Genomic DNA, 20643 nt, shown 5'->3' with positions numbered 1-20643 from the left:
GTAAATAACAGTTCAAGGCTGAATCCCAATTCTACGGCTTAGCCGTTCCCCTTCATAATACGTTTCCTTCCAAAAAGTAAGGTGCATTCATTTCTACATTATTTCAGTATCATATAGCCTACCAAACAACACCTTTTTTTTTCAAATAAAAGACACACTTTTTACAAACGGTGACATTTATTGCACAGCAACAAACAACTCTAATAAATAACAGCTCAAAACCAGCACTGTAACATTTATAAAATTAGAAAACGTATCAAATATACATATGAAATACAAATAACAACACAACAAACTTTATCAACAAATGTATAAACCTAATCAAGCATCATTTCAAAGTTTAAAAACCTCCCTGTTTTGGCCTCGTTCTCCTCCTGTCGTTGGTGTTCTCCCTCAGATTGTTTTGTCAGAAAGTCCAGAACTGCATTTTGTTGTATTTGCCTTTTCCATACAGAGATTATAGCTTTTGAATGGTACTGGAGTGCTGTGTGGTGTAGCAGAGGGCTGACTTTAGTTTGCTCAGCATCTGCTGCAGGAATGGCACATATGCATGAATGATGAGCTACAACTAATAACTCCTTGTAAATACAGTAATAATAGTCATCTAGTAATGGTGTGCCAAAAACAAATATAGTGTGATGGGAAAACCAGAGTATGGAGCAGGGAGGCCCACAAAGGGACACAAACATGGCACTCGGCAATCAGTAATGTAGATGCCCGTCGCTAGTGAGCGATTTTAAAATACAACTTACAATTAACAGGCTATTGTGGTCGCCATCTCTATCTTGTCATTGTCTAATCGTTTATCAAATGCAGTAGATTGCAGTCAAGTTATTGGTGTGAGCCGGGTAGTTATAACCAGCAAAAACCAACAATTCAAAACATGGTGAATATTTACGTGGAGTAGCAAATGATTGGCTGTATAACAAAACATGAGTATTTTACTGTGAAACTCAATAATTATACGTAACTACTTACATTTATGTTTTTCTTTCGGTCTCCGTGCTTCCGTCTTCTCAGCGGGTGATGTAGCTCCACCTTCCCCTTCGTTTCGAATTTGGTCGGCTTCCACACTCGTTTTCTATTCATGTGCTCAGTAGTCGTAGTCGTTGATTTATGTGATGTGTTTTCGTTTTGTTGCACCCTGAGCAAGTATGTCATCCTGTTTGATGACCAACCGTATGTAGACAGCCCCTTGGGCAAATGTTTTAACCCAGTGTGGCCTGCGGGTAAAAAAGTTTGCCCACCACTGGTTTAGAGTATAAAAAATAGGCACTTTTAGGGCTTTTTCTGGGTACGTCCAGTATTCACGCTCGTATACCATTTGCAGGGATCTACTGTAGAATTAAATGGAAATTTGCAGAGATGAAAAATTTGTGACACGTTCCCGTCCTCCAGGACGTGTACCTGGAGACATCCTACATGTACGACGATGACGGCTACCAGTCCTACTGCACCGTCTGCTGCGGGGGGCGAGAGGTTCTGCTGTGCGGCAACGCCAACTGCTGCAGGTCGGACACACACACACACACACACACACACACACACACACACACACACACACACACACGCACACACAGGCAAAAATGAAGAATTGTGGCTAAACCATATTGTGTCCACCCCCCTCTCCAGATGTTTCTGCGTGGACTGTTTGGACATCCTGGTGGATCCAGGGGCATCGAACAACGCACGCTTCCTCGACCCGTGGCGATGCTACATGTGTCAGCCGCTGCTTCAGTACGGCGTCCTCAAACGACGGCACGACTGGAGCGTCAAACTGCAAGAGTTCTTTGGGAACGACAATGGCCAAGAGTTTGTGAGTCTCTACTTCTTTTATCGGTGGACCATCTAAGGTGCAGATTGCTCAGGACATGTTTGTATGTATTAGCATGATAAAGTATGACAGCGGTGACTTTTCTCTCCAGGAAACACCAAGGATTTACCCAGCAGTCCCTGCAGAGCAGAGGCGACCAGTCCGAGTCCTCTCCCTGTTTGACGGCATCGCAACAGGTGAGGACGAGCGCCTGATGAAACAAAGCCAAATAAACAAAAACAAAAACAAAACAAAAAAGGCAGTGGGTCTTCAAAAGAGTTTTGTGTTTGTGCTGACAGGCTACCTGGTCCTGAGAGATCTGGGCTTCAAGGTGGACCAGTACGTGGCATCCGAGGTGTGTGAGGACTCCATCTCTGTCGGCGTTGTCCGACACGAAGGAAAGATCCAATACGTCCACGATGTCCGAAACATCACCAAGAAAAACGTAAGATACGTCGACAGTGTTATTCTATTATGCATATGTAAACGTGGTCACCTGCGGAATTTGGCGCTACGCCCGCCAGAGCACAAACCCTGGGTCCATCGAGCCCCACTAAATGAGAGTTGAGCAGCGCCAGCCGGCGAGCTAAAAGCCCGAGCTGTCATCGTCAGGGAGTGAGGTTTTCCGCACAGCCACAACATAAGATACTTGTGTCTTGCTTACAGTCAAGCATGTTGGGGGTAGCGTCATGATCCGGGACTGCACGAGTGCCGCCAGCACTGGGGAGCTGTGGTTTACTCATTGAGGTGGCTAGATAAAATTCCAACATCTACTCTGAAGCAGAGCGTGATCACCTCCTGTTATCTTCCTCTTGTCTTTTGGCAAGAAACAGTGATTGACTCTTCAGTCAGGAAGTGCCGCCTGCACTGGGGAGCTGAAAATGAATTCAAACACGTACTGTAACATTTTGAAGCAGCGCTAGATCACCTCCACCTGTCATTTTCTTCTTGACTTTAATGAGGCATTTCAGCATGCAGCATATCATGCATTGTCGTCCAGGCAGAGACGTCAAACACACTGTGTTCCTAGACCTTGGTGACAAAACTAGTGACTTTTTCTGGTGTTTTGTGGCAAGATACTGTGATACAAGATAGAGTCAAGCATGGCGCTGCTGGCAACGGAGAGTTGCGGCTCATTGGCGGGGGAGATGAATTCCAACATGTATTGTGACGTTGTCTCCTTGGGGTTCTAGTCTAACCTGTCAATGATTCCAGAGATGCCACCCGTCATCTTAAAAAGGGGGAACCTCCCTGGTTTTGATTGTCAGATGTTGGCATCTCTGTGATTCTTTCATTGGTTAAGAGACGTGAGTATCTAATAATCCTAACATGATATTCCTCATCAGATCCTAGAATGGGGACCATTTGATCTGGTCATCGGGGGAAGTCCATGCAATGACTTGTCTATTGTCAACCCAGCAAGGAAGGGCCTCTATGGCAAGTCCTACTTTCTTCTTTTTCTTCTTTTGTCCTGTAGCCATGGTAGGTGTTGAGTACTTGGTGACGTGCTTTGCTTCTTTTGGGTCTTGATTGGTTCAGAAGGTACAGGGAGGTTGTTCTTTGAGTTCTACCGTCTGCTGAGCGAGGCCAAGCCCAAAGAGGGAGAGAACCGACCTTTCTTCTGGATGTTCGAGAATGTGGTCGCCATGGGTGTCAATGACAAGAGGGACATTTCTCGATTCCTGGAGGTAAGGCCACGGACAGTGTTTGAAACTTGAAACCGTGTGGAGCAAAGACACGTTTACGCAAGTGGACATCTAAATGTGAGATGGTGGCTGTGTGTGTGTGTCGCAGTGTAACCCTGTGATGATTGACGCTATTGAGGTCTCTGCCGCCCACCGTGCTCGATACTTTTGGGGGAACCTGCCGGGCATGAACAGGTGGGCAAACAGCTCCAAAAATGTATACATTTATACAGTACATAATGGTACATGTACATGTGCGTTTGGCAGACCTCTGTGCGCTTCTGGGATGGACAAGCTGGAGCTGCAGGACTGTCTGGAACATGGCCGAGTGGCAAAGGTCAGAACAACAACGGCAGTAAAGTGATGTTTACTCTTTTCGACTTTTGTATGAATGAACGTTCCTGCTGTCTAGTTTGGAAAGGTGCGCACCATCACCACACGCTCCAACTCCATCAAACAAGGAAAGGATCAGCACTTTCCTGTCCTGATGAACGGCAAGGAGGACATCTTGTGGTGCACGGAGCTGGAGAGGTAAAGGACTGACACCTTCAGGAAGCCACCACCTGGGTCGTCAGTCAAACTTTCTGACATTCTTTTTGAAATAAACTATTGCAGGATCTTCGGCTTCCCGGTCCACTACACAGACGTGTCCAACATGGGTCGAGGTGCTCGGCAGAAACTCCTTGGCCGGTCCTGGAGCGTTCCTGTCATCAGGCATCTTTTTGCACCACTCAAAGACTTCTTTGCCTGCGAATAGATACCACCCAGCACATACACACTGTCCATCATCAGGAAATAGACACCACCCAGCACCAGAATATGCGCCATCGGTCACCAGAAAATACACATCACGGAATCTTAGCAAACAGCCGTCACCCATGACAAGAGACACCACTTGTCACCAAGACATAGACACCATCCATCACCAGCAAAGAGACAGTTGTTACCAGCAAATAGACATTATCCATTACTATAAAATAGCTGCTATCACTGAAAATACACAACACACATTAGCAGCAAATAGATGCCACCTGTCACTAGGTAATAGACTTACCTGCCACCAGGAAATACCCACCCTGTCATCAGTGAATAAATGCCACCCATGACCAAGAAGTGCAACCTGTTGCCAGGAAATAGACACCACTCATCACCAGCAGATATGTAGACACAGCCTGTCACCAGAAAATAGGCGCTATCACCAGAAATCAAACCCACCAGGAAATAGATGCAACTTGTCACCAGTAAATAAACACCACCCATGACCAGCAGAGACACAACCTTTTACCAGCAAATAGCTGCTACCCATTATTTGAAAATAGTTACTAGAAAATAGTTTATATCACCAGGAAATACACAACGCCTACACAAACAAATACACCAACAAATAGATTCCACATTTCACCAGGAAATAAAATTCACCTGCCACCAGGAAAAAGACACAAGCAGTCAGCAAATAGGTGCCACCCATTACCCACCCACCAGAAAACACACAACGTCCATCTATCCATTTTCTATACCTCTTGTACTCACTGGAGTCACGGGTATGCTAGAGCCTATCCCAGCTGACTTTGGGCAAGAGGCAGGTTACACCCTGGAATAGTTGCCAGTCACAGACCCATCACCAGTAAATAAATAACACCTGTCACCAAGAAATAGACACCACCCATTACTAGCAAATAGTTGCTATCACCAGTAAATAGATCCACCCATTACCAGCAGAGCTAGGCAACCTGTTACCAGCAAATATTCACCACCATCCACCAATGGAAATTATACATCACTCGACCTTAGTAAACAGGCACCATCCATGACAAGAGACTACAACCATCACCAGCAGAGAGGCACTAGTTACCAGCAAATAGACACCACCCAGTACTGGAAAATATTTGCTATCACAAGGAAATAGACATCACCCATCAAATAGACACCACCCAAAACCAGGAAATAAACACCATCCAGAACCAGAAAATAGATACCTACCAATAGCAGTATATTGTTACCATTCATCAACAGCAAATAGACACTGCCGCCACCAGAAAATTTACATCACCGCCAATCTTAGCAAACAGGCCCCACCCATGACAAGAGACGCCACCTGTCATCAGGAAATAGTCAGCATCCATCACCAGCAGAGAGAGACTTTCTACGAGCAAGCAAACGCCAGCCATTACTAGCAAATAGTTGCTATCGCCAAGAAATAGACACCACCCATCACCAGCAGAGATAGACAACCTGTCACCAGTAAACAGAAGCAACCCATAACCAGAAAATAGACACCTACCAATAGCAGCCAATTGTCACCATTCACCACGAGAGCCACCCGACAAGAGATGCCACCTGTGACCAGGAAATAGACACCATCCATCACCATCAAATAGACGCCATACATTACTAGAAAATAGTTGCTCTTACTAGAATATACACAACACTCATCACCAGCAAATAATGCCACCTGCCACCAGGAAATAGACAGCACTCATCACCAGCAGATACTGTAGAAACAACCTGTCACCAGCAAATAGGCGCTATCACCTGAAATCAGACTCACCACCGGCCAATAGATGGTGCAAATAAACACCACCAGACACCAGGAAAATACACACACTACCAATACAAGACTGACCCCCCCCCCCCCCCCCCCCCCATTACCGTAAAAAACAGCTTTTCCTTTTTAAGTTCCATTGTTGTTCAGTTACGTGTTAGCGTCGTTAGTGTGTATCGTTGTTTGTGTAGACCAAAGTTGACAGCTGCTACTTTGAGGATTGAGTCCAATTACGTTGTAGCGTTGCTGATGACGACATAGTGCGCCTCGTCATTGAATACTAAGAATATGGAAGGAAACTCAGTGGTGAGTTTTTCCCAAGAGAACAACTCAGTAGGAACCACTGACGGCAACACAAGCTTAGCAGACTGGAGGCTAGTGTTAGTTTTATATTGTACCATTTTATTGCTAAACATACTTAGTGTTGTATAGACCTGTTGGCTTTTTTATGCTATTGTTAGCAATATAGAAATCTAATGTGTTTGAGCGGCTGTCGTAAAGCTGCATTACGTGCAAATACTTGAACTAAAGCCAAAGCAAAAACAGACCAAATTTGCCTTCTTTTCCGCCGATGTGTTTTTAGGAAGTACTGTAGCCAACACCAGTTTGCTGTCATGGCTAGAAAGCAGTGTGAAGTAGAAGAACTGTTTTTTGTTGAGTGGCCAAAAGACACAAAGGCATAGGAAAAACTGCAAGAACACGCAATTACTATTATTTCTGTGAACGAGCACTGACTACTTCTTGCTATTGCCTAGTTTTGCCTGCTTTTATACTTTACTACTTTTTTTAAACATTCTTGCAGATACTTCCTGTTCATTCCAAACACGTTGACATGTCTAGACAGTTGAAAGTGTTTTTTTTGGTTACATTACCTCACAAGCGTGCATCACTACGCTGTAATGACACTGGATGCTTGGCTTTTGTAATCACTGGAATTTGGTCGTGTACCAAGTGAGGACAACTACACTGACTTACTGTAATTCTTTAAACGCACAATCCTTAATAGGCAGTTTTGTTCTATGTTAAAGTCATCTCTGGTGCTACAAATCTTCCAACGGGAGCGTGACAACTCTCTTAAAGACCAAAAACCGTTTACATGTTTCATTCATGCAAAAAAAAAAAAAGGAATAGTTTGTCATTTTGTACCCGTTTTGTATTGACACAGTATGTTGTTGCTTATTTTAGCAAACTCTAGTACTGGTAATCCCATAGAGCGACCAGTGTCTTGTAGGTTTAACGGTTTTTTACTTTTTTAATGTCTGTTTTAATTTTAGCAATATATTTGTTTGTTTACTTTTAAATTTGTAGAACTTGATTGCAAAAAAACGTATTTTTTTCAGTACCTTTTTTGATAATTCCTCTGAACTTGTGGAACTATGTGTATTTTGATATATTTCTAGAACTTGTTGGCAATAAAGGGCAGCTTAGCTGAGTAAAAAACACACACTTGTGTTATTAGTGATACCCGGTCGCGGAGAACCTGTTGAGGAGACAATATGAATTAAAACTCAATGTCAGCCGGGTGTCCAACATGCGGCCTGGGGGACATTTGCTTTCTTTTGTATTGATCCACTGCACATTGTATATACAAATAAAATAAAGTGGGACATTTAAGAGAATAAAGCTGTAAGTTTACGAGAAGAAAAGCCCTGATATTACGGGAATAAAGTCGTATATTTCAGAGAATAAAGTCGTACATTTATTAGAAAAAAAAGCCATAATATCACGAGAACAAAGTCATAAATTTACAAGAATAAAGTCCTAAACTTGCAAGCATAAAGTTGTAAATTTATGAGAAAAAGTTGTGAATTTAGGAGAAAAAAGCTGTAATATTGCAAGAATAAAGTCGTAAATTTACAAGAATAAAGTTGTAAATTTATGAGAAAAAGTTGTGAATTTAAGAGAAGAACGCCCTAATATTACAAAATAAAGTTGTAAATTTACAAGAATAAAGGTGTAAATTAATGAGAAAAAAGTCATACATTCATGAGAAAAAAAGTAATATTATGACAAAAGGTATAAATTTACAAGAATAAAGTCGTACATTTATGAGAAAAAAGTCGTAAATGTACGACTTTATTCTTGTAAATTTCTATTTAGAAAAAACGCTGTAACATTACAAGAATAGAGCTGTACATTTACGAGAATAAAGACGCACATTTACAAGAAAAAAGCAGTAATATTACGAGAATGAAGTCGTAAATTTACGAGAAAGAGAGTTGTAAATTGACCTGAAAAAATCATAAATTTACAAGAATAAAGGCGTAAATTCATAAGAAAAAAGTTTGAAGTATCAAAAAAAAGTCATAAATTTACAAGAATAAAATTGTAAATGTACAAGAAAAAAAATTATTCTCATAATAGAACAAGTTTTTTTTTTTTTTATAAAATTACGACAATAAAGTCGTAAATGTACAAAATCTCAGATTATTTTAATACTGCGTAAGAGCCATTGCATGAGATAGCTGTGAAAAGGGGGAACTTCTGTGACCTTTGGTAATGGGCAAAGGTGATATTACGACTTTTTTCCTCGTAAATTTACAACTTTATTCTCGTAAATTTACAACTGAATTCTCAAAATCTGATTATTTTTTTTTCAATGTGGGCCTAATACTCCGTGGTAAAATACAGCAAAAAGGCACAACGAAAACAGAAAAAGATGAAATGCTGACACCACTCATGTCCTTTGGATTTTTGCCCCTAAACCACTCCTGTGTCCAATGACTTATTCCCTGTAAACAATATAACAGTACATAAATTTACCACTGTCAAAAATGTAACAATATACTGTATGTACAAAAAAAAAGTTTGCGCAAAAAAACACGTCACTCTCATCACGCAAGTATCTAGATACTGAAACTACTGTAGTTTTGCCTCGGTTTGCTTACAATGTGGCGCGTGTCTTGTGGTGTTATTAAAAACACTGTGTGAGTCCAACTGTGTTATGGTTCTTTTTAACAAAACATCCTTCTTTGTAAGCATCCTATTAACTAGCGAAACAAAATGACAACCGGAAGTTGTGTCACCCGTCTGTGATGTCATCAGCGGTTAACTCAAAAATTTTAACACAAAACACGTTTTTAGAGTTTTACAAATATAGTTTTACATGCATAAAGCAATTCTAAATGCACATAAATGACGAACGAAAGGGATAAATTAACATGTAAGGTTCCTTTTACCTTCTTTGAATACGTGACTGTTCCCATAGACACAATGTGGCAGCGAGATCAACCACATTCCTGATTTCAGTCACGTCTTCAATGAAGATAAAGTTACTCACTGTGTTTTTACTTAAAAGTCTTACATTTTTTTCCAAAATGGATGGGGCGCCTTGTGTGTGCACCGAGTTCCAGAATCTGTAAATGTTGTGTGACTTTGATGAGCGCTCCGCTTGTCTGGGAACATGTTTAGCCAACACGCTGCTTATATAGAGGAAAGGCGGACGTGACTGAGGACAGCATGCGGACATTAAAGGGGGAAGGGTGCGCGCGAAAGAGGACGCTAAAGGCACGCCCCCAGTAGGTATAGAGTGCCGGTATGTGCATTGTGCAAAACAACATTGGTTTGGCAAAGGACCCCCGAAAATGGCACCTACGAAGAGACACGCTTACGAAGCACAGTTAAAACTGCAAGCGATCAGTTACGCGGAGGAACATGGGAATCGAGCAACCGCGAGAGAATTCAAGATCAACGAATCCATGGTTCGCAAGTGGAGGAAGCAGGAAAACGAGCTTCGCCAAGCCAAGAAGACGAAGCTGAGTTTCCGCGGAAATAAGGCGAGGTGGCCCGAGTTGGAAGACCAACTCGAGCAATGGATTCATGATCAAAGAACAGCCGGGAGACACGTCTCTACAGTCACCATTCGACTGAGGGCAATAAGGCTTGCGGAAGAAATGAAAATCAAACATTTTGGAGGAGGTCCGTCTTGGTGCTTTCGTTTTATGAAACGGCGCCATCTATCCATCCGGGCAAGGACTACTACTTTCATTCATCATTCATATGCATTTAGAATTGTTTTCTGCGTGTAAAACTATAAAAACATGTTTGGCTTTCTGGAACAGATTAATTGGATTTATTTGATTTGGTATGGGGAAGACTGGTTCGGTTAGTGACAAATGAATGACCCTAACTAAGGTTCCACCGTATTGGCATTAATATAATTGACATGGGCCCACCTCTATACAGTACTGTACACCAATTAATGTTAAAGAACACCTACTTGCAATAAACAGCAACTTGCTTGATCCTTAAAAAGGGCAATTTACTATTTTTGTCCACCCGTTAAACTCGATCGGCAGCCCATTTAACATTCTCTAGCTCGCAATGTAGCTAGCTAAAAGAGTTGAGACAAATAAATAGCTCGTCTAATTAATTGATAACGTAAAAATAAGTAAATTAACTATTTACGCTAAATAAATATAAGTTAAGTGTTGTGTTAACATGCAGTTAACTACAAAAGGCTGCGAGCATCCCTGGTCGTCGCTATAGCGTAACGACATGCTGCATTAGTCGATTGTTAGCTAACATCTACGTGAACGTGCCGTCGACTTTAGAGCAGCTGTCACTTACATTATAGCTATAATACTTACTTTATATGGCCTTTTAAATAAGGAGGCAACATGAATGTGTTGGTAGAAAATGGCGCAAAAGTTGGTATCTTTTGATTGAGGGGTGGGTTTTGTGGCGACTGGGGGAGGGGGCGGTACCCCCCCAGATGGTTGCATGTTGAATAGCCTCCAGGAGCTAAGCGGCCATGGTATGTACACGTCTTTTCTCGACCTCATTTACAGTTTATTTGGTAAAAGCAGTAGGTTGTCAGTCATATTTATATAAATATACCATTGCAGATGGATCACCTTCATTAGTTTGTGCTATGTAACTCATAACGCGCGTTACTTATAGGTACTTTCTGCTCATACGCTCATAGTCGGTCACGTGTGTTGTTTACCTGCACTTTTAGTGGCGACAACAACTTTGCATTTGGTTCGAAGTTAAATGAACTCACTCGCAAGTGTAATTGTATGTTTTTCGTCAGTTTTAGCACTCAGAAGCGTCCCCGAATGGAGCTTTAACATTGTTTTGTTCCATTGTTTGGACCAGTCATATGTTGCTCGCCATGCTGCTTTGGACAATTTCCGCGCGGCGCGCGCAGCTGATCTGAGTTCGGAAGAGTGCTTCTTTCACACCGTGCTTCACACGGCGTGACACAGCGCGTAATCTGATCCCTATTCAGTTTATAGAGCGTGTAGCTCTCATTGATTCTATTGGTTACAATGTTTCCCGCTGCAATGTAATTTGGCAAAACAATCACTTCCGGTCTTTATTGGGTTTTAACTTCCGCCTTAGCTGTTTTTAAATAAACATTCTTGCAGGTTCCTGGAAACCGTCGAATCCGCATAACTGTGATTTACAACGAAATCGCTATGTATTGATGAAATCTTTTTGTCTTGCTGTGGACAACCCATTGATCTGTATAATATATCTGGATAGCTCATACTTGTACGTCGCACGCCGGAGTGCAAGCCGCTGAAGCCAAAGAGACGCCATCTTACTACTCACAGCTCGACTACATTGACATAGTGTACAAAGCAGATGAAGAGGCTTGCCGAACATCTATATTGTAAATTAAAAAGCGGGGAGATTCTCCCATTCCTTCAAGTAACGCAACCTTCGTCCCTTAAAAACGGTTTGATACGTTATTCTCTGTCTTTTGGCTATTTTAAATATACTTTTCCCCTCCCAATTCTCATTGCCTTTGGCTCAGCACTCCCCTATAGCAATGCATAGTTTTACTCCTCTAGAAAGAGATTTTAATTTGAACTGCATATCCCATCCCTTTTTTCCACTAAAATCCATGGTCATGATCCTTGACTTTTTTTTTAATTCTTACTTTCATACAATTCACTATGCTCTCGTCTGTACAAAATATGAATCATAAAAGAGAGTGACTTTGGACAAGTTTTAAAATCATTTAACATTTTGCTGATTTTAATTTTTTTTGTTTGTGTTATGAAATACAAATAACCTCTTTTCTGATATAAAAATATATTTGAACAAAAACCACAGGAATAATATGCGATAACCATAATGTATAATAACCATGCACGCACACACACACAGAAAAAAACAACACTGAAACAAAACCATATGCTTTGGGTAAGACAATACGTTGTTTGCAATCTCAAACATACCGGTATGCATGTTCAGTAATATTATTTTCCAGAACATATCATATGAATGAATCCTTTTACGTCAGTCATTCAGCAGCAAAAAAAAAAGGTTGTTTATCCAAATGAAGGGTCATGCCGGGTCAATTGTATGCAAACTGGCTTGCTAACTGCACTGTATACAATGCCTGGTAAGCATCATGGAAGCACTGAGATTCTCCCATTCCTTCAAGTAACACAACCTCCGTCCCTTAAAGAAATACATATATCATGATATAACAAAAAAGTACATGAATGTACTCTTAGCTATTATAGAGCTATATTAACATATCAATTCTGGACGTACATTTAATCAGACGAATTTTACACGATTGAAAATATCTGAGAGATCGACAGTGCAAAACCCTTAAATGATCAATCATAAATCTACATTTCAATCATACTTACACGTGAAATGTTCGTCCACAGCCTTTGAACTGGCGATTTGTGCAGTTAATAGCTGCACATGCAAGCATCTTAAGTCGAAATTTGTGTCCAATCCGAATTAATAAAATAAGTTTACCACGAATGTAAAAGCTTGCCCGAGAAGTGTTTCTTGCGAGTAGCAATATGGCGGCCGTTAGCCTTCACAAGTCATCGCCAATGAGCTGTCCAGATATCTTATACAGATCAGTGTGGACAACCAAAATACCCGGAAGTTTGTTCCCGCCTTGATAGTTAATCCCAACATGCATTGCGTTACGTTGTCAGTTGCGCGGTAAAGCAAAATAAATTTGTGTCTGTTCTTTCTTACAAGTTAGCAGCTCGTTGTTATATGCGTAAATTTTAGTGTATTTGTGTTTTCTTATCACCGTATATATTTGTGTGTGTGTGTGTGTGTGTGTGTGTGTGTGTGTGTGTGTGTATATATACAGACCTGATCATAAGATCAGTTGAAAATTGCTAGAATTAGCATTTTGCACATTTGGATCTTAGTTAAGTTTTAAGTAGAGCTACAATATGCAAAAGAAAGAAAACATTTGGAACTTGTAATTTAAAAAAAATTAAATAGGTTATTTATCACCTGATAAAAGTAAATAAAGTATTAGACCACAGGCTATAAAAGCCAAAATCTGCTCAAAATTTTTGATTTTGAATTTTGTGATTTTTGTGCAGGAGTCCTGTAAGGAGCCGTGTTCTCCCGTGTGTTCCCAGAAGGCTCCTCACCTGACTCAGGAGATCACTGTGAAGATGGAGGAGCCAAAAACAGAAAAGCCCATGAGCCCATGTGGAGATATCATCACACTGTTATCCGAGGACGAGATCATGGATGTGACAGAGGAGAGTAAAATGACGAGTGAGGAGCAAAGGAAAGGAAGAGTGGACAAGGACGGTTTCCACTTCACTGAGACATTGTTGCGCAGCATGAGAACATACTGTGAAGGTCATTTGGACTTCTCCAACCTTCCTCTTGACGCCATCTGGAGTCAGGCTCGGGTCAAAGACCTGGCTCGGGTGTGCTCGCACTCCCCCTACTGCCTCTTTCTCTTTGAGTTGAAGAAGCTGAAGGTGGAGCAAGGCACCATCCTTTTCTTAATAGGCTACCTGGACCAGAGCCGAGGGATCCATTTGGTTCGTGTGCTGGGGTCCCTGAAGGTGGCCACTGTCGAGCCCCTCGTCATCTCAGAAGCTTTGGGGAAGATGCTAAAGGAGACTCTTGGGACAGCCTTGTCCAACCTGAGTTTGTTTTACAGCAACTGTGACACGTTTGAGTCCTCGCTCAGGTCTCTCAGCCCCTCCATGATCTCTCTTTGCCAGCTACCTGACATGCTGGGAAAAGCCTGCCTGAAGGCTCTCCTAGGCTCCTTTAAGGGTGTTGTGGACTTTGTGGGAGACATCAATGACTACTCAAGCCACTCCTCAGCCAGCGATGTTCTCAAAGCAATCTTTGCTAAGCCTCCCGTGAAAGCTTTTACTCCTATCGCAGAGAACTTTTTGTTTCTCGTCCGCTCCATACAGAGGGTGGTAACAAGCTGGGGGGATTTGGTGCAGAACTTTAAATCCCAGGGTAAACAAATCAAAGCCCGGCTGATGGACGCTCAACTCAAGCTGCGGTTCCTGTTCCTCTCCGAGGCTCTGGAGCCCCTCCGAGATCTGGCTGCGCAAGGCGGTGGCGCAGACATGGCCACGGAGCTGCAGCTGACGTCCGTGCTACTTCGCTGCTATGCCGTTGCCCTCCTCCGTCCGTCCGCCGCCACACGCTTTATCCAAAGGCCCGACGTGTCCCTCCTGTGCGATGAAGCGGAGCTGCTCCCCACGGCCGAGGTGACATTCGGCAACCGTGTTCACGACTACCTGCAGGCTGTGACCCTAGGAGAGGAGGAGCGTCTCAACTTCCTGAAGGATGTGGCGGCCTTCTACACGGCAGCTCTGGAGAGTTTCACACGAAGTATTCCTGAGCGCTTTGGAGATGTGGTGCTGAGGAACATCAATTCAGTACACAAATTCCCTGAAGACGTCAAGGTAAGACTTTTTCATGCATTTCACTATTAGGCACCTTTCAGGACCCTCATGGTCACCTCCCTCTTTCCCCTGCTTGGCTCTCAGTTGTCAGGTCACGTGATGTCAGATATGGGGGCAGAGCTGGGTCTGTGTGAGGCGGCTTCTGCTGAAGCGCGGCAGTTGGAAGACGACTACCCGACTTTGGTCAAGTTGCTGGAGGAGCATCGCGGCAGAGGAGCTGCTCTCTGCTGGGCCAATGTAAGACCACACACACAAAAGCAATTTGTTAATTTCCCACATGTTCATTTACACGATATGGACAAAAGTATAGGGCCACTTACATGATGAGGTGTTATGTTTCCTAGACGTTGGCCGCCACGAGTCCAGGTTCTGTGCTACGCCGCCTCCTGCTGATGCTATTGGCTCTGCCAAGCTCTCTGAACATGAAGCAGCTTTTGGTTCAGGTGAGTGACACTGTGGCTTCGTCTCAATAGGCGCACTTCCGTACTTACACTCTCTAGTCTTCTGAGTGCGCTCCTGGATGTTGCACTGAAAAGGGCCAAAATGGTGAGTGCACAGTGCTGGACACCCACTAACCCCTATAGTTGCCTTCCATCCTAAGGGGAGGAAAGTAGTGAACAGAAGAACAAGAAGCAGGTTAACACTGCAGTGATCATTTCCGGTAAGTGCGCAAGGGCAGTAATCAATTTGGGACATCACTGCACCGTCAAAGGTGGCACCCTCAGGAACTAAATGCACAGGGTACTGACGGAGGTTTTGTATTTGAGACATTGTCTCCACATCAACCTAATGATTGGTCGTGAAGGAGAGACCAGTTGGCCTGTGTGAAGGAGAATTGGAAAGTCTGTCAATTCATTAGTTACAGTCATGGAAAAAATATTACACCGCCCTTGTTTCTTCATTTTCTTGTTCATTTTAATACCTGGTACAACTAAAGGTACGTAATCTACAACTGATGTCCATAGCCTCCAGCATACACCCGCAACCCTAGTGAGGATAAGCGACAAATGATACAAGTAAAATTAAGCAATATTGTAGTCATGGTCCTCCTGTTGTTGACAAAACGCCCTAAGAAATCCCTCTAAAATGCGCTTTGGACACGTAATTATGATGTATTCATGTTTCCAAAGGTGGCAGTTTTAAGAAAACAAATCCATTTGCTTGGTTTGCCTTAAAAGTGGGATTGTCAGTCCCACTGACCACCTTCCATCGAGGAAGCAGAGTCTGAGGACACGCGGGCAGTTCCATCATCGTGGCTGAGGTATCTGGGGTAGTCAAAACGCTCCCCAGTGGCAAAGTTCCTCAAGGCTCTGGATGTTGAGGGACTGTCTTGGCTGACACGTCGGGAACAATACCTCTGGATTGGCAGACCAGGGTGGTGGGCTCCCTTTTCAAAAAGGGTGACCGTAGGGTGTGTTCCAGCTATAAGGGGGATCACAAAATCTATTCCAGGCTGCTGGAGAGAAGAGTACGACCGTTAGTCCAACCTCGGCTACAGGAGGTATAAATGTGGTTTTCGTCCCGGTCGCGGAACACCTGACCAGCTCTACACCCTTGCAAGGGCACTGGAGGGTACTTGGGAGTTTGCCCAACCGGTCTACATGTACTTTGTGGACTTGGAAAAGGCATTCAACCGTGTCCCTCGCAGTGTCCTGTGGGGGGTGCTCTGGGAGTAGCGCACTAATACACGCCATTGGGTCCTTGTACAACCGGAGCAGGAGCCTGGTCCGCATTGCTAGCAGCAAGTCCAGCCTGTTTCCGGGGAACGTTGGCCTCCGCCAAGGCTGCCCTTCGCCACCAATTCTATTCCTAATTTTCATGGACAGAATTTTTAGGCGCGGCCAAGGCGTCAAGGGAGTCCAGTTTGGGGGCCTTAGGATCTCATCTTTGCTATTTGCAGACGATGTGGTCCTGATGGCCTCATCGGGCTGTGACCTGCAGCGTTTACTGGGACGGTTTGCAGCTGAGTGTGAAGCTTCTGAGATGAGACTCAGCACCTCCAAATCCAAGGCCATGGTTCTCAGTCGCAGTCGGAAAAGGGTGGATTGCACCCTCCCGGTTGGGATGGAGGTCCTGCTCCAGGTGGAGGAGTTCAAGTATCTCGGGGTCTTGTTCACAAGCGAGGGAAGGTTGGAGTGTGAGGTCGACAGGCAGATCGGCGCAGCATCTGCAGAGAGCTGAGCCGGAAGGCAAAGCTCTCAATTTATTGGTTCCTCTTTGTTCCTGCCCTCACCAATGGTCATGAGCTTTGGGTCGTGTCCGAAAGAACGAGATCGTAGATACAAGCAGCTGAAATGAGTTTCCTCCGTAGGGTGGCTGGACTCACCCTAAGAGATAGGGTGAGGAGCCCGGTCATCCGGGAGGAGCTCAGAGTAGAGCTGCTGCTGCTTCACATGGAGAGAAGCCAGTTGAGGTGGCTCGGGCATCTAGCCTCCCAGACGCCTCCCTGGTGAGGTGTTCGGGGCATTCCCGGGAGGGGGAAGGACCTAGGACACGCTGGAGGGATTATGTCTCACAGCTGGCTTGGGAACGCCTTGGTGTCCTCCCGGTGGAACTGGAAGAGGTGGCCGGGGTCAGGGAAGTCTTGACTTCCCTACTGAGACTGCTGCCCCCGTGACCTGGACCCCGACAAGTGGAAGAGAATGGATGGATGGATACATTTAAGAAAAATGAATACATGGATTGTGATGTCTGTTCCCTTGAAGGTTTTCACCAGTGCTAGGGTTCTGACCAGCTGCCAGAGCGAAGAGGAAGTATCCAAAACAACTTCACTTCCACCAAGCGCGAGTCCACAAACTCTCCACAGACCGGGGAACCTGACAGGATTTCGAGACAAAGAAAAGAATGAGACACATGGAAAGAGTCTGTGGGACTTAAGTGATACTGACGCCTCAGACACAGACAATTCATCTGGTATTTATTCATGACACAGTTCAATCTACTTATTTAAAGCTAACAATGCTAACAATTTCTTTTTGGTCAGACGTGATTGACATCACACCTAATGTGGAAAAATCACCCCCAAGCAAGACAAGACACGGGTCCTCTGTAGGTGTTACTATTGGTATGTACAATTATATCCCAGCATTCATGATTAGTCAGCAATAATATGGAGTTTCCTCCAAAATGAAGTGCAGTAGGATCCACGGTCTACGTGCGAGTTCTGTTTTTACTGCACATCGCAGTTCGGATTTCGCGGCTTCAGTCAATCATGGTTTTTCAAACGTACGTTAATTAATAAATCATTCTGTTTCCTGGTTGAATGTGGATAATTATTAGTTTAAAAAATGCATATTGAAGCAAATGTCACCTATTTTTTTGGCTCCATTAAGCATCATCAAGCATAGACATGGCTAAACGAACAGAAATACAAATACAAGGAATTAAAATTGCGCGTTCTAAATGTAATATTCCACATTGCTCACTAGGTTCTCCCTAATTGTTCGGTGAGACAAGCACAGCAGACTGGTGGAACAGCAGGCTTTTATTGCAGGTTCAAACGGCACAATAATAGTAATAACAATAACAAAACTCAACTCTGGACCCTTGACGTCACTTCCTGTCCACAAGCCCAGGCGACATTTATTGCATTTATCTACTATATTGTGTAATATGAATGTAAAGGTGTCGATCTGGGTGTTATCTTGTGTCTCAAAGCCTCTAATAATGTTAACACTCATATTTAGTAGACTGTAAACATATTTTCTATGCCTTAACTATGAAAATATTCCATTTATAAATGAGGAATCCGATTAACCCTGATCAACGAGCGATTACTGTATACCTAAATTAGATCAGAATTTACGCTAAGTCACTCACACTGTACACAGAACACACAAAGGACATAAAATAAAAAAGATTAAATACAAAAGAAATGAAACAATAATAAGGAAAAGAGAACAACTCCTTACCTTTTATCGGTATGGTTGTCCTGCATACTGGAATGGGCGTTTCAAGGGAGAGAGAGCCGGGAAGTCTCTGTGATGTGACCACTCCACTGCTTAGTTATCACTGTCCATTTCACAGGAGCTGATCCCTTCACATGTTCAAAGATACCTTTCAAAGATACATCATCCTAGATGATGGTTGCGGCTGGCACCGGGCGTACAGTCAATGTTAATTTCTTTTTATGTCTTCATTTCGCTTCACTTTTCACTTTCCCTTTCCTTTGACGCGCTGCCACCAGAAGAGTCTGGCACACGTGACTACGTGTCTACTTTTTTTTTCGTACAATGTTATATAATTTATGGAGGTGCGTCGTAAGTTACGAAATGTAACACAAAACGTCGTAACACTAGGACTGCCTGCAGTGCAGATAAACAAATTAAAAGTGCAGCATGTAGTACAGGTCGGGCGTGGTACTGCACCCATGGTTTTCCATCTATTGCTCTCTAGTCTGTGTTTGCATGTGTTGCAGCTCCGTCCCCGGTGATACACGTGATGAGCAGTGAGGACGATGATGTTGAAGTCGTCAGCAAGGCAACAAGCTCGGCTAGACAATTCAGCGTAAGATATTTGATGTTGGGATGATGGCATAGCGTACCTAATTATTTAGTGTGTGTGTGTGTGTGTGTGTGTGTGTGTGTGTGTGTGTGTGTGGCAGGCTGGTGAGCTGGTTTGGGGACAGTTAGAGAGTTACGCTCTATGGCCAGCTGTGGTCTTATCCTACCAGCAGGACTCTCCAGATAGGAAGATGGTGTCGTGGTACGGACGTAGTATATTTTGCCAGGTGAGTCACACGATCGAGCATGTGATCAAGGAAAAGTAGAGATGACACTGACGAGGGATTTGTCGGCTTGTATTGTGCTTTCTATTCTGTGACCCGCTCTGTATGCAATGCTGCGCTATGTGGCGTTCTGTCATTCGCCCGTTCTGTCTTGCTCTGCGCGACCCATGCGACCATCTCCACTTGACCTATTCTATGTGACCCTGACGTGACTGTTTTATTCATTGTGTGCTGGTTCCAGGTGAGCAAGGACACGCTGAAACCGTTTGGCCACTTCACAGAGAACTTTTGTCCCCGGTCCTTCAGAATCCTGGACTCGTACAAGAAGGCTATTGAGTTGTCTCTGCAGGTGTGTCACCTGATACAACACCGATCACAATATATATCATTCAATCTTTTTATCATATTCTCTTATTATGATTGCACACCGCTTTATGGACACTTACAGGATGTTTTTGTGCCTTCTTCAGGCTTCTAAAAACGGCCTAACAGCAGTGATGTGTGTGTGTGGTGAGGCACAACTCCCTTGGAGTAAAATTTACACAAATAGCCTCGACTGTCTGCCTCACCCTATGACTTCTCTCTGCAGTTTATTGTCCATAAGGACACAGGCTGTAGCAAATCTTGGTGTGTACTAAATGTTTCTGTAAACATTACAGTAGATCCCTGCAAAATCACGGGGTCTAACGTTTCAAGACCACCTGCGAATAGTGGGAAAAAAATTCAAGTAATTGAGAGGCCCATAAAGCTGGGCCTCCTTGCTGCCTCACGTTATACTGTATATTTCAGCGGGACATTTGCTAATTCAGCAAGCCAGTAAATTCAATTCAAAGTCACAGGCGATGCAGCAACTCCAGTAGCTTACCTCTCGGTAGTGGCGTGAGGCACTGTGTCACTACGCCAGAAAAGTAGTTCCTCGGAGTTCGCTCCTACAATAACAATGTTGCTTTAGCTTGGTTAATATGCAGGTCACGTTATGTAAATGGAACATCGTTGGCAGTTTTTGGAGTTTTTCTTAGAGGGCTTTACAGGTGGAATACGTGAATCCCATTATGGGCATTGTTAGCTGCCCCATGCTAGCTGTTTTTCTTTCTTTAGAATGCACTGAAAAGGGAGAGACGTGTGTTCATGTCTCACATAAGGATTGTGGATGATGGGCAACATTCCAAAAAAGGGGCAGTTTTCCTTTACAGAGAAAAAAACACTTT

At 43.5% G+C, this 20643-nt stretch overlaps 2 protein-coding genes and 1 long non-coding RNA gene across 8 annotated transcripts in view; 2 read left to right on the top strand and 1 right to left on the bottom strand.

Annotated features, from left to right (window-relative positions):
* The window catches only part of LOC129181790 (DNA (cytosine-5)-methyltransferase 3B-like), a 29449-nt gene extending 20492 nt beyond the window's left edge, over positions 1–8957 (top strand). The window contains exons 13-22 of one of the 2 annotated variants that reach the window (XM_054777426.1): positions 1399–1511; positions 1633–1816; positions 1926–2010; positions 2113–2258; positions 3160–3250; positions 3353–3501; positions 3608–3693; positions 3766–3835; positions 3911–4029; positions 4114–8956. In XM_054777426.1, coding sequence (XP_054633401.1) covers positions 1399–1511; positions 1633–1816; positions 1926–2010; positions 2113–2258; positions 3160–3250; positions 3353–3501; positions 3608–3693; positions 3766–3835; positions 3911–4029; positions 4114–4255 — 1185 coding nt within the window. In that variant the 3' untranslated portion in view covers positions 4256–8956. Of the gene's footprint in view, positions 1–1398; positions 1512–1632; positions 1817–1925; positions 2011–2112; positions 2259–3159; positions 3251–3352; positions 3502–3607; positions 3836–3910; positions 4030–4113 lie in introns of both variants that reach the window. The other variant, XM_054777419.1, reaches the window with a different exon arrangement.
* LOC129181803 (uncharacterized) lies at positions 190–12869 on the bottom strand. 5 transcript variants are annotated; one of them, XR_008570500.1, is made up of 8 exons: positions 12655–12869; positions 5780–5835; positions 2310–4245; positions 2118–2187; positions 1944–2024; positions 1408–1788; positions 979–1337; positions 190–529 (listed from the first exon to the last, which is right to left on the bottom strand). It is a non-coding gene; the product is annotated as an uncharacterized LOC129181803 (long non-coding RNA). The 5 variants fall into 5 exon arrangements; XR_008570499.1 differs by having other exon boundaries at positions 2310–5835; XR_008570501.1 differs by lacking the exon at positions 5780–5835.
* LOC129181785 (uncharacterized) overlaps positions 10659–20643 on the top strand; it is a 22212-nt gene continuing 12227 nt past the window's right edge. The window contains exons 1-9 of the mRNA XM_054777407.1: positions 10659–10796; positions 13363–14709; positions 14794–14946; positions 15054–15152; positions 17415–17622; positions 17693–17773; positions 19127–19215; positions 19313–19438; positions 19677–19784. Coding sequence (XP_054633382.1) covers positions 10794–10796; positions 13363–14709; positions 14794–14946; positions 15054–15152; positions 17415–17622; positions 17693–17773; positions 19127–19215; positions 19313–19438; positions 19677–19784 — 2214 coding nt within the window. The 5' untranslated portion in view covers positions 10659–10793. The remainder of the gene's footprint in view (positions 10797–13362; positions 14710–14793; positions 14947–15053; positions 15153–17414; positions 17623–17692; positions 17774–19126; positions 19216–19312; positions 19439–19676; positions 19785–20643) is intronic.

The sequence above is a fragment of the Dunckerocampus dactyliophorus genome, chromosome 1 (genome assembly GCF_027744805.1).
Source record: "Dunckerocampus dactyliophorus isolate RoL2022-P2 chromosome 1, RoL_Ddac_1.1, whole genome shotgun sequence".
Taxonomy (NCBI): Eukaryota; Metazoa; Chordata; class Actinopteri; order Syngnathiformes; family Syngnathidae; genus Dunckerocampus; species Dunckerocampus dactyliophorus.
The sequence above is the reverse complement of the archived record's forward strand: the minus strand, read 5'-3'. Positions and strand labels throughout refer to the sequence as shown.